The sequence below is a fragment of the Patagioenas fasciata genome, chromosome 4, assembly GCF_037038585.1.
Source record: "Patagioenas fasciata isolate bPatFas1 chromosome 4, bPatFas1.hap1, whole genome shotgun sequence".
Lineage (NCBI taxonomy): Eukaryota > Metazoa > Chordata > Aves > Columbiformes > Columbidae > Patagioenas > Patagioenas fasciata.
The window spans coordinates 13,587,131-13,600,129 of record NC_092523.1 but is presented as its reverse complement, the minus strand read 5'-3'; the positions used below and the strand labels follow the sequence as shown (position 1 = coordinate 13,600,129).

At 40.7% G+C, this 12,999-nt stretch overlaps 1 protein-coding gene across 7 annotated transcripts in view; it reads right to left on the bottom strand.

Moving 5' to 3' along the window:
• Nucleotides 1-12,999, bottom strand: part of PPP2R2C (protein phosphatase 2 regulatory subunit Bgamma) — a 201,984-nt gene that overhangs the window by 5,500 nt on the left and 183,485 nt on the right. For all 7 annotated transcript variants that reach the window (XM_065837458.2, XM_071808560.1, XM_071808558.1 and 4 more), the window contains 2 exons: nucleotides 11,636-11,805; nucleotides 7,089-7,180 (listed from right to left, as the gene is read on the bottom strand). In XM_065837458.2, coding sequence (XP_065693530.1) covers nucleotides 7,089-7,180; nucleotides 11,636-11,805 — 262 coding nt within the window. The remainder of the gene's footprint in view (nucleotides 1-7,088; nucleotides 7,181-11,635; nucleotides 11,806-12,999) is intronic.

The window sequence follows — 12,999 nt, the reverse complement described above, 5'->3', positions numbered from 1 at the left end:
ACTCTTGCATATTTTTAAAAGTCTGGGGCTTCTTTTTTGTTGTTGGATTTACTGCAGTTATTTTTTTAACATATGTAGATGACTACTTTTCATGCTGGCCCTGGTTTTCTGCAGTTTAATGGCTCAGTAAAAAATAGCATTATGTAAATGAGAAAGTGCCCATTCGTGTTCAAGGTCACAAACACAGATGGATTATAACCTTACCTGCTGCTTAAAATAACAATAAAAGAGAGAGTGAACTAGATCGAAACCTGCAATTTATTCCCATTCAGGATAATATAAAATACAATAATGGAATGTAATGTGGTAGGGAGAATTATATATGTATATATATATATGCAAGAACAAATATTGTAGCTGAGTATAGGAAGAGTCTGTTCTATATTTCCAGACTCATCGCTCTGCACAGCAGTGTTATTATGAGTGCTTGCACAACACCCTTGCGAGCGTGGCTGGTTCAAGAAAACAAATTAAGCCTCCCCTCAAAAACCTCCCCACACTAATTCACAGGTAAGTAAGGGGGCAGCCCTGAAAACTCTAAGCACCTTTAATTTCACTGAGAAAGCAGGTTTACAAGTTGTGCTACCCACAGCCAGAGGTACTGTCATCTCATCCGCGCAGGGGTATTTACGATGCAGAACACGCTCCAAAGCACCCTGAGGAGTGGCGCACTGATAGCTCAGGCTGGAGCAAAGCTGCTGATGGACTGCACCACAGCTACCGGTGACAGGATTAAAAAAAATAATTTAAATAAAGGAAAAAAAAAAAAAGGCAGGAAAAAACACCAAGGGCAGTGACATGGCTACCACTACCTTCATTTTACACATTGGCAGCCTGGCTGGTGCTCTGGAAGGGTTGGCAACACCCCGTATCTGTAGGGCTGTAAATGCATTCACACAGTTTCACGCTACCCCTGGGCTACCCCATGAAGGAAACGTTTTACTCTCTGCATGGTGCTGCCCTGCAGAGCACACGGAGCTCCCCCTGTCAGAGCTGCTCCAAGCAAGGTCTCAGGGTTTCTGACCATTCCTCAAATGTGCGCCAACACAAAACGCTACTAATTCATCCGGCCTGCACTGTCACTGGGGCTTTCTTGCTTATTAAGGACACAATCTGAGGCATGTCATTGCCAAACTCCAGTCCTCCTGTGGGGTCACTATGGCCCAAAGTCTTATCCTTTTTTTTCTCTTTACAAGCAGGGCAAATGTATTCTTACAGAAGGTAAAAGAAGAAACCCCCAGTACAGTCCACTCCTACTTATATTGACTTTTTTTCTTCCTTTCTCCCTCGTTGCCATCCTGTTCTCTTCCTCACTTTCTTCTCCTACAGTCTTTACTCTGGTCTTTACCACATTCCCAGTTAGGTTTACCTTTCCCTCCTCCCTTCCTCCTCCTCTCCTCTTTTTCCATTTCCCTCTACCCTGCTTTACAGCTTTTATAAAACATTATACCTGCTTCTCTCTCCTGTTGGTGAATAGTCCTCCTCAGCTTCATCCTCTGTTCCCTGCTCTGTCCTTTCCCCTTCTCTGCTCCTTATTTTTGCCTCTCATCTCTTCATTTTACTCTGGGAGGTCTCACTGCTCACCCTTTCTTTGCCATAACCCACTACCTCCAGTCTTGCTTACTCGCTCAGCCCCTCACTTTCTCCTTTGGGTTAGGCAATCAGTAGTGGTAACACTGGTGTTTCATCTAGGGCCAGAGATTTAGGGCCTACAGCACCACTCTAATAACTGCTTATGGCTTCAGCATCTTGAAGAATCTTAATACCTTAAAACATTTGGCTCTCAATATTTTGGTTTTGGTAATGACTCCTTGTTAAATGAAATGCTTCATTATGTGGCCTCCCTCTCTGACATTCTGCTTCTGTGGGAAGGTCAATAAATTCCCTACTTCACCAACTTCAAAGGCATCTGAATAGGACTTCATCATTTTTCCTAAACTTCAATGAGATCTTCTACAATATTTTTAGACATTAAGAATCCACCAAACATGTCAGTCACTAAGAACTAGCATATCTCTGCCTTTCTCATTTCTGTTATTCATATACTTCATTCAGATTTCTTTATTGCAAGCCAAGCTCTTAAATGTCATCCATGTTGTGGGCATCCTTGTATGTAACAGCTTTTATCAAAACTGCTCCATGCAGCTGCCTTCCTGGATGTCAGGGTTTGCCCTGAAACTCTGGGGACATCAGCTTCAATTAAGGCTTGCTTAAAAACCAAACCATACTAGCTTCGCATTGTTTTGTGTTGATTTTGTTAATGGTGGTATTTTGTTTTGTTCGTTTTTTAAGGTTCTTCCATAATCATTTTTGGGCTAACTCTGACCCAGATTAGTCTTCCTACAGGCACAGATATTTTTCTTCACCTGCAGATTTCTATCATCCAGAGAAGTCCAGCTCATGGCATAGTTTCCCCCCTCAACTGTTGCTCACAGGCCTGTGGAAGCCATGGAATGGTGTGACAGGACTAAGGGTGAACAGGCTTCAAAGACCAGTGCAATGTCAGGCTTAAGGATGATAGAAAAACTAAACCAGCACTGCTAACCCTCCCCTCACTGCAAATGTGGCAGCAGAACTTCATTCCCTGCAGCAAGAGAGGCAGGACATTGAATCGAAGCAAGTGTGAAGGGAGGAGACTCAGAGCAGCTTCCAGCAGAACTACCTCCAGACTGGCAAATCTCTGCAAAGGAGTCCCTCAAGGCACCCAGCATGAAAAGGGACCATTTCTTTGACCTGAAACCATCCCTCCAATTATATTTTGAGCCTCCAAATTTGCAAGATTTCACTAGCATGTGTACCAGTGCAGAACAGCACATCTGCAGTCTCCTGGGATTGACAAGCAAGGCCTGCCAGATCTGGTTTCATGACAAGCTGACCTAACAAAAAGAGAGGATTTTTTCCAGGAAAACTCTTTAAAAATATTTTTTCATGGGAATGAAAAATGAGATTTATTATGATCAAGGGAAAGGAGGAAGGACTGCTGCAAACAGTGAGAGCCTGTTGGCATACTGGGGAATTTTCCTTTATTCTGCACTGTGTGAAGCAACTGACTCCCCACCACAAAGAAGGACTTTCTTTAAAGTTCCTGGGGAGCTCCAATGGGAAAGCTCGAGATACAGCATTCAGGGCTTTGGGACTCTGGTACAGCTGGCTGGGATAAGACCAGGAATTAGAACAGGGGATCCCCAAGTCCTTCCAAACTAATATTTTACACACCGAGCCTTGAGAACAAAATGTTGTCTTCTAGCTCTCCAGCATGGAGTGTGCTGCCAGACAGGAATAGACTGTTAACGTCTCATCCACTGGGACCTGCCAATTCCACCTGATTGGAGTGAAGGCTGACAGATACTCAGTGGGATGAATGACAGTTCAGTAGGAAAGGACTGACTGAACAGTTGTATGTGACTTCACTCATCTGCTTACAGCACGTCACTTTTCATGACGGTATTCAGAAGTTCCCCTGGAAGGGTTCCCATACACTCATTAGAAATCTTGAAAAAATAATAGCAATTAAGGTATTCACTTACTACCATGTACAATTACTACACTATTTTTTTCTTTTACTGGTTTCTCCTGTTACTCACAAAGAGAAGTGCTAATTTTTGAGGTAAAACAATATGGGTGTGGTTGACAGTGAGAAGAAAACAGTGTCTTGCAGGTCATTATTAAAAGACTTGACTTTGGAAGCAAATGGAAGAATGAAATTAAATTCATGTATAAATAGAGCTCACATGTTCTACACACTCATGTAATGATGTATATAGAATAAAGATGGCATGATTTTAGTGTAATATACTCAACTGCAGATAATATGTGCTCATCTGCTTGAATTATTATAAGACCCCTGCTTGACTCCCTCCCTGACCACTGTTGTTGCCAAAGTACATAGTGATTAATGTGCCCTTCAGCAAATGAGATCGGTTCTGTCTGATCATATTAGTTCCTGTTCATTGGAGTAACTGAGCATCAATCACGTTCTAATCAGAGCTCATGTACATTGATTTCTTTTTGTAAACAGCCTCACTATCAGGTTCTATCATAGCCTAGATTAACTCCTTAGTAATGACAAATATTTTCATCTAAATAATAAATATGCTTTCATTTTTAACTGAACAATCCTGTCACTTTAAATTGTCTTTGTAGCTTTAAAGCCTTCAAAAGATAAAAATAACATGTTTAGAACTGCAGTCACTACTGTTACATATACATATCAATAATATAAATACTGTATTGCAGCATCTTTTAGGAGTACCATTGTTAATAAGCATTGCTTACCTTTAGCAGGAGTACTTTTTAAAAAAATAAATAAGGATCAAATTAAGTGACCTTACTATTCAAATTAGCTGTTCTTTAAGAGTTACTGGTACCCTAATATAATTTAAATCATGATCCACTAAAAAAATACTTGTAGTGTGCAGCAAAACAGTACAATATATATACACAGAAGCAAGCTCAAAAGAGTGAATGTTCATCCAAAAAATGAACATGAGTGCTGATACATTTGACTCTTAAAAAGAAACAACTAGATTAAAGAGAACCTTTTTCTTTTGTCAAATGTTGCCAGCTGTTCTACTCAACAGTTTCTTACAATCAAGAGCAGTGTCTTCCGTTTAGTGACAGATTTGGTAATTGTGCACGACTAACAACGCCCCAGTGTCTGGGCAGTAAAATAAATGAAGCCCCCACAATCTAATGTTCCCACTTAATAATTACTCACTGCATTGATCTTTCTAATCTTTCAAGTAGGAACTAAAATATTATGCTCACTTTAAATCCTCATATTGAGTAATATTTATATTATTACTGGACAGCTACCCAGTGAGTGGTCTTACCACACTAATGAGGATGGCAGCATTTCATTCAACTGCAGAAGAAAGACTCTGTGTCCAGGAACATGTGGCTGTCCCTCCTGTACAATGCACTGGGAATTCCCATCAAGGATAAGAAAAATGGTTTGAAAGGACTTGAAAAGCTTTGAATCTTTGCCAAAGTTTCACAAAATCTGAATGATTCGATTGTGCTCTTCTTCTGTGCCAGATTTAAGTAGGGACCAGCACCGTCCATATTTCCAAGAAAGGCTTTAATTTTGGTCTTTCCAATAGGACCAAACTCAGGCAGTAACCAGCCTACTGATAAAACCCTGTGCTAAAGCACCATTCATGGATGGGTTTGGCAGGTTCAGAGAAAAACTACAAAACCTGAACCTTCCCCTAAAATTTCTGTGGGTAATTCCCACTTTCCAACCATATCAAAGCCATTTCCACAACAGCTGGTGCCCAAGTTGCCCTCATAGCAATCTGGGAAGGGTTTTGCCCAGTGCGGTCCCCCTACATCATTTTAAATGGCCAGCAGTTTGTATCACAGGGGATACTCAAAACTGAGTCAAATCCTTGTCAGAAAACACATTACTCTGGCATGCAGACGACAGAGATAATGGAAGTATAGAGTTTGATTTGCATAATAAACAATACAAGGGAAAAGTTTTATTTTTTAGTAAAGACAGAATCTCTCCATTGGGTGGGTACAAGAACTGAGCAAAGGGAAGTAGCCCAAAGAGAAGACACCCCTTGCATAGTGTACAGCCTTACACTTTATCTGCATTTGTGGAACAGAGGACTGGAAGAGACCTTGTTCTGCACTTCCAAGTTCAGATGCTTATCATTTTAACCAGTGTCACACATATCCTGTTAATTTCCAGGCTATAATTACCTGTTGTCACTCAATACCTATTTGCTGTTGTGTCATTATCATTCACATTTATGTTAGCTAGATCATCTTCTTTCCTATGGATATCTCCTTGATATACTTCCTAGAATCAAATATAATCTTGTCTTCTCTTCTGCTAAGCTGATCAAAACCAAAATCCTGCCCTTTCTTCTCTTTAGAGCAGCTGTCCATTTGCCAATTAGTTCATCCACCTTGGAGATGAGGGACAATAAATGTGTAACTGCAGTCCAAAGGTCTTTGAGTAAGACCCAAACATAATGTCACTACTACTCCTTTCTCTGCTGGATATCCCAGTCTTGCCCATTCGAGGATCATATTTGCCTTTTTCACAGCTGCCCCATACTCTGTTCAGTTTGTTTCATAGTCCTTGTGCAGTCCAGAGGAGCAGGCCTGCTTCAAGTACAATGACATGGATCGTGAGCCAAAGGCACAGTTCCAGGCTCTCAGCAAGTGCCAATCTTTTGCCTCTTGGCTCTTAGCTCTGCTGAGCCAGAAGTCACTGTGTGCCATTCAAAACTGGCTTCTGTGCTCTCTTTCAAATGCATTTTGTAGACTGCTAATCCTTTCAACAGTCACCTAGCACATGAATGTCCCTGTGAGTTGTTACTAACTGATAAGATTAAGGTTTGTGTTTTCTTTCAACTAAAATCCTCACCTTGCATTATACGCTTGGATTTCATCAATTTTTATTATCCCAATCCTCTCTGCTGCTCAGTTCTTCCCGTGCAATATTCCTGCTCCCCAAAGTTTCACCATCATTTGCTAATATGATGGCATTAGCACGTTATATCCTCACTCAAACTCTCTGACTTGTTGTGCTAATGTTTCTTACGAAAATATCCAACAAGATATTGTGTCCAAGATGTCCAAGATAAAAACCAGGACCCCTCCTTCAGTGCATAGGTAAAGGGACTGCTCTGGCGGGGCAGGTGTCAGAAGAAAACATCATTTATGTCAGCGGGAAGGTGGCAGCAATTTGTGGAGGATCAGTGGGTACCTGTGACTGCCTTTCCTCACTCCCTGCTTCCAGTAAATGGATTGGAGTGCTGAGGTAGCTCATGTGTAAATACAGGATCACACAAACTTCCTTAGTGTGTTGGTGGGGCTGTGCAAGTTGGCAGCATCCTTTTAAACTTTTGCAGGCTGGAGCCAAGATTAACAACATCATGTCTAATGAGGTCAGAGACACAACTACACCAATATCCAAACACCTCTTATCCACCTGAACACTGATACATGACAATGTAAATTGATATGGAAAATAACCATGTGTAACACTTTACTTTCTGATTGTTCCACATTGTATGGGAGCTCTTTTGCTATTATAAATGAAGACAGTGATGGACAAAAGGATGGCTTACCTGTCTGATCCATTCCATGCACATTCAAATTTGTCAAAGATGCAGTCATTTTCATACAGGGAACACAACTTGCTCCTAAGGTAATCATGGACCTGTTCCAAATACATTAAATGTTATTCTTGAAATAAAACAAAAGAGTAAAGTCCACAATCAGCACCCCACTCTCTGCTTTATCTCCCACGTTCACTTTCAAAATAAACTGCACAGATTGGTAGCTTTGCAGAAGATACTGTGTTTAAACTCTAAAGAAGCTATCTGTACTTTTCCACAGTCCAATTAAACAGTTGTTACAGAATTATTGTTGCAGGAAGGCATGAAGCATACCTCCCTTAGCAGGCTGCAGACCACCCCTCTTCAACATATTTGTTTCCTGCTTGGGTGATTTTCTCAGTGCTAGCCTAATTCCCAAAGACATTTCACCAGCTGATACCCTAGATGTGCTAATTAATGTGCAAGAAATCTAATTTAAATAGTAACAAAAATGTCATATTCCAAAATGGGTGGATTCTCATTTGTTGTGGCAGAAAGAACGTGGCTCTATTAAAAGAAGCTGTAGTGTGTGGTATTGCATGTATTTGTGTAAGGTACTTCAGAAGCCAAATACAGTACAAGGTTGCAGTTGAACAGGCTGCAAATTAGAACACTAATTTAGCCCAAGGTTATCTCCTATTTGGCTGAGACTTAAAAACAACATTGGAAATTTGCACTTACATACTTGAAAAGTGGGACCAAGCAGCAGAAGACTTCTCTGCACCACCTATCTCTGCTGAACAAAGGTTATCATAAAGATAAAGATCTCAAAACAAATGTTTCCATCCTTTGCTGAATTTTATGAGTTTTTCTTCTGGATGATTGGTTTGATTCCTCAAGGAAATAATGAGCTAGGAAATTTATTAATGCACTTTCACTCCTCATGTTTTCTTCTAGCTGTTGTAAACTGTAAAAGATGTGTAGATGGCCTCTTGGAGCACACATACCAATCCAACAGCCGAGGGGCATAATTGAGCTCTGGCTTACAGAGGTACTGGTTCTTGCAAGTCCAGGGAGACTATTTCTGCTCATGGATGCTCAGCATCCTCCCTCCTCCAGCCTGAGGGCATAAACATTTCTTCTAGTAGGATAACTTCTAATAAGACCAGATGAGGGACAAGGACCTTTCACTCATATTTTCTTTAAGCAATTTTCAATAGCCAAATTGTACAGCATCCTAAGAATATTTGTAACATAAGGTTATGAAGGATTATACATTGTAGTCATGGATAACTTTCATTAATAGATGAGTGACCACTGAGCTGCATATCAAGAGACAATGTCTTATACAGCAAACAATAGGCAAATGGTAGATGCAGATAAAACATTTCACAATTAAATGCATTTACCCTCATGGCAAGTGATAGATCAGAACATTTTTAGTACTGATGCAGTTTCTTGCACTCTCTGTAATTAAATCCTTTCATTTTCTCTGTACTTAAAGACTTTATGTTAGCAGCGTAATTTTTTACAGAACTGGAGTTCTTTCCTTTGTTATCTTCTCCCAACACTTGGAAGAAATATAAAAGTCGGGTAAGGTAGAAGGAAGAAGTAGATCACATTTGCCCCATCACTGTCATTTCTAGGTCTTCCTCTTGTTACCATTTCTAGCAGCCATCTGTCATGACCACTGTCCTGTATACTGCCTTCACAAAGTGTGTCCAACCCCACAGCCTGGAGCTGTGCCTTTCTGTCAGCTCTGTCTAAAAGCTCTTTGAAGTTCCTCTCTCGCATAACTTACTGATCTCTTCAAGGTCTTAGCTGCTTTTTCTTAACTAACTGCCTGCAAACTTGCACTACTGCCTTGAACAACCAGCTCACTCTACATGTGGACCCTTCAACACCTTTGACCACATTCAGACCCTCAGAATGACTACGAAAAACTAGCTAAACACCTGACTTTTACCTTGTTTGCATGTTCATCTGCCACTACCAAGTGAGGGTAAAAACAGATTTGCCTTGTCTGTTACATATTGTTCTTGCCACATATGAATAGCACTTGAATCCCAACCAAATTCATCCCTAACTAACTACCATTGGCTTTCTCCTTTTCTTCATGGCACTGGCTTAGGTCAGACCTTTGTGGAACTATCCAGCCATTCTGTGCTCCAGACTAACACAGCAACATGACTACATGGGGAGCTGTCTCACTGGGAATGAACAGTCACAACCAGGAATTGCAGCAGTGACACATCAGTCCCCAACCCTGTGCAACAGCCCCTGACAAAAGGGGATCAAGCTATTATCAGCTATGAATGTGTTCAGCTCTGGTGGGTGCTGGTATGGTTCTGCTGGGATAAATCACCTGGCAGAGTATCCTGGCAGGGCTGGCTTGGAGCTTTCAAGCTGGAGCCATTCCACTGTATTGCTCTTTTAGTGCTGTCCAGTGCACGATACTCTGCCCTTTTTTCACTTATGTGAAGCATAAATGGGGGAAGATAATGCTGAATTATTGTCAGCAGATAACATGTCTCAGCAAGGCTGCTCAGTGCAATAGCATTCTTTTAGCCACAGCACTGATGAGGAAAAAAACTTGCCTGAAGAATGTTTGGGGTTTTTTTTCAGTACTAAAATTGTAACCTGACTGTGAAGTAGTACAGTTATACACTTCGCTCTTTCTTACAACCCTGTAGGGAAACCTCCTGTTGTGACCCTATTCATCCATCTCTCAGCTAGACAATATCTAAGCGGCTACCATGCAGTGGACTAAATGAGAAATTCAATCTTTTAATAAACATATTTTAATCTCTTAATGATATACATGTCATCATAATTATGTGAATACATAACTAAAAATATTAGGTTTATTTGGTGCTTTTTGAGTGACCCACCACAAAAACATTTTGAGAGATTTCCAAGTTTATATATAGAGATTTAGGTATGTGTGAGATACCTCTAAGGCAAACTATTTATTATACAAGAGTAATTTAAACCACTTTTTTCTTAAGACCAGAATTCTCTACTCTCTGCAGCTGAAAAACACAAAGGATTGCCCAGCGCAGTTTGATGGTGGTAATCCTATGGTGTCCTGTGCTATTGGCTTCCTAAGGCTCCTGAATTCCAGATTCTCCTTTAGTCTACTGCAACGCTCAACAATGCATCTGTATACTCTTTACAAGGCATTGGATAAATATTTGAAAATGAAAGGTAATCCATAGGTTGAAGGAAGGCAGCAAGAACACTGTTACATTTGCAAGGGTTTTGTTGTTGTGGGTCTTTCTTTTTTTTCCTACAAGCTTCTGATCACAATGACCAGTACAGAAAATAATTTTTTAATTGGCCCCATTGCTGAGTGTCAGACTGATTTAAAGGTGGCCAGCTTGTTTCACAGCTGCTGAGATGAGGAAATAAAAGCAGGTGTCAAAGTCAAGACAAACAGGTTGGCTTGACCAAGCTATTCCTCTCCAGGGACAAGGTTGCCTGCTCCATTAGCATAAGTAGAAAATATTACCTAAGTTCCAAAAATCTGGTATATGCTTCTGTTATATAAAACAGTCTCACCCTCCCACTCCATTTTCTCAGCATTTCAACATTTCTAATACATTTAGATTACAAGTGCAGCCATTTTCAGAGGAAAACCAATTCTGTCACACTACCAAACTCTCATTACATGTTATTTTAAAACCAATCCTAATGATAGCTACTGTAAAGTCCTGTACCCCACCTGCCCTTACACAGACAGAGAACAAAAGGGGTTGCTCCACCACTGTCGCAGGACTGTCTCTATGTAAGCAGTAAAAGCGAGATGAATTACATTTTTCCTACTTTGTGTCCTCTTCTATAGGTAGCTTAACAGCTTTTTCTCATTGCATTTTCCTAACAAGCAGTTTCTGTCTCACAGACATATTTTCCTTCTTCAAGGCAGAGTTAAAAAACGTAAGCTCAGCCCTCTGCTGCCAAACAGAACAGATGTCAGAGAACAAACTCAGCGCTGGCTGGAGCCACTGGCATTTTGTCTGGATAATATCGCAATGAATTCAGGCAACCAGATGTGTCTGTCTGGCATTCGCAAACTGCTGTGTCAGTGGTGATGTCAGGGTTTAACACTGATCGCTTCTAGAACTAGGCACAAGGGAGGAATGCAGAGGTGAAGCTTTTATAAAACAGTTCTGAAATGACAAAGGTGTAAACTCTCGGCAGTTCCAACCGGAGCAGAATACCAAACAATTCACAAGATCCTTTCCTAAGTTACTTTTCAATGTTAGTAGTGCAATACATCACTTGAAAACAGATGACAAAGTGAAGATTTTCCTTGTCAGAAGCGCAATTTCTTTCAAGAGCCAAATCCACAGAGAGTGTTACCGTGACTCCCCAGGCCTTACACTTCCTTACTAATGCCGAAATTGCTGTTTTCCAGCCACAAGTATGCCACTGTGAGGATTTTAACCACCTTGATTAGCAGCTCTGTTAGCTAGCTGCTTCTCAGATCAAACAATGAGAAATTTAGGAAAACATTCAGTTTTTGAACAGTGAGATGCTTTTATATTGCTGCATTTCAAGACATAGAAGATACCTACCTGGTACGTTTCTACAGGCTTTGTTTCCATGTTCAGATCCCAAACCTTGACAGTGAGGTAATCTCTTGTTAGCATGTATCTACCACTGTGACTGAATTTGACATCTGACACTGAAGAGATAATTTCTGAAAAAAATGATCTGTTACTGGGGTCTTCTGGTTCTTCATAAACTGTTCAAAGAAAAAGAAGCAAGCAAGAAATTAGAATTCTATAAAAATGCTCTGTTGAACAATCTGTACTATACATTTCTTGTGAAACAATATAGGTCAAGGTACCAACGAACATGATATAGAATTAATTATATGTCCAGCACTTAATTTATTCTTTTATCTTTATATAAAAATAAAACCTGTAAGCTTTAAATGTTACCATAAGTAACCATATAGCTATGGGCCCAAAGCATCACTTTGGGAAATTATGTAAATACACCAGTTTGTTGACTACAGCTACCTATAGCAAGGCAGTTCATCTATGGTCATCCTTTCTGGGGTCCCCATGTCCTTCTTTCCAGACACATAGCCAAAATTCAGGTGTCCCTGTCACATGAAAGGTGTACATGTGGTCTCATAATGGTCTTGCATCCCCAGGAACAGTGGTTACTCAAAGCCTGCCCTGGTTGCCAGAACCAGCTGGCCAGTCTGCAGGCTACTCACTGGTCATGTCTGAAGGCATCTGAGACTAAGCACGAGAATTTTGAAAAGCAATTGCAATTACCTCTTCCTGAGAGGTGAGCAGAAAATAGACAGTGATTTACCATGTGAGCTACTTAGTTGATGTGCAATTGCTGACAGTTCTGGAAAGCACTAACCTCACTGTATGTGCTAGTTAGCTGTTCTGTGCACCACATGATCCAACACAGCAGGCGATCATGACATATTGCTTACAGCACTGAGGGAAATCCAGCTCCTGTAGCTAGGAGATTGGTCATCCCTGTTCAACAGTACATAATGATGATACTGGATGACTCCATTGAATTGCAGGAACTTAAAACAAATGGTATCAGTGGGCTCCTACTTCACCTGTTACAAGTCCACTCATCACCAGGCCTATTCATCCTTTCCCAAAACACCTGTGCTAACTCTAGCCCTGCCTGCCAGGTGCCTACAGCAGCTCCACTGCCTTTCTGCAGGTATCTGTCACCCTGTGATCCAAATGACCGCATATGGTGAACTTTAGAGAAAGTCAGGCCTTTGGGGTCTTTCAGTGCTCAGCAAAACCAGTAGGGTTTTGGCACCTGGATCTAGAATATTCTTTGAAAATTGACAATTTGGTGAGTATAATTTTCAAGTTTCAAAAGCAGGTGAAGAAAAGACGTGTGACGAGACATAAAAATTCAAAGTAGAACAACTTTTTACTGTCAGTCA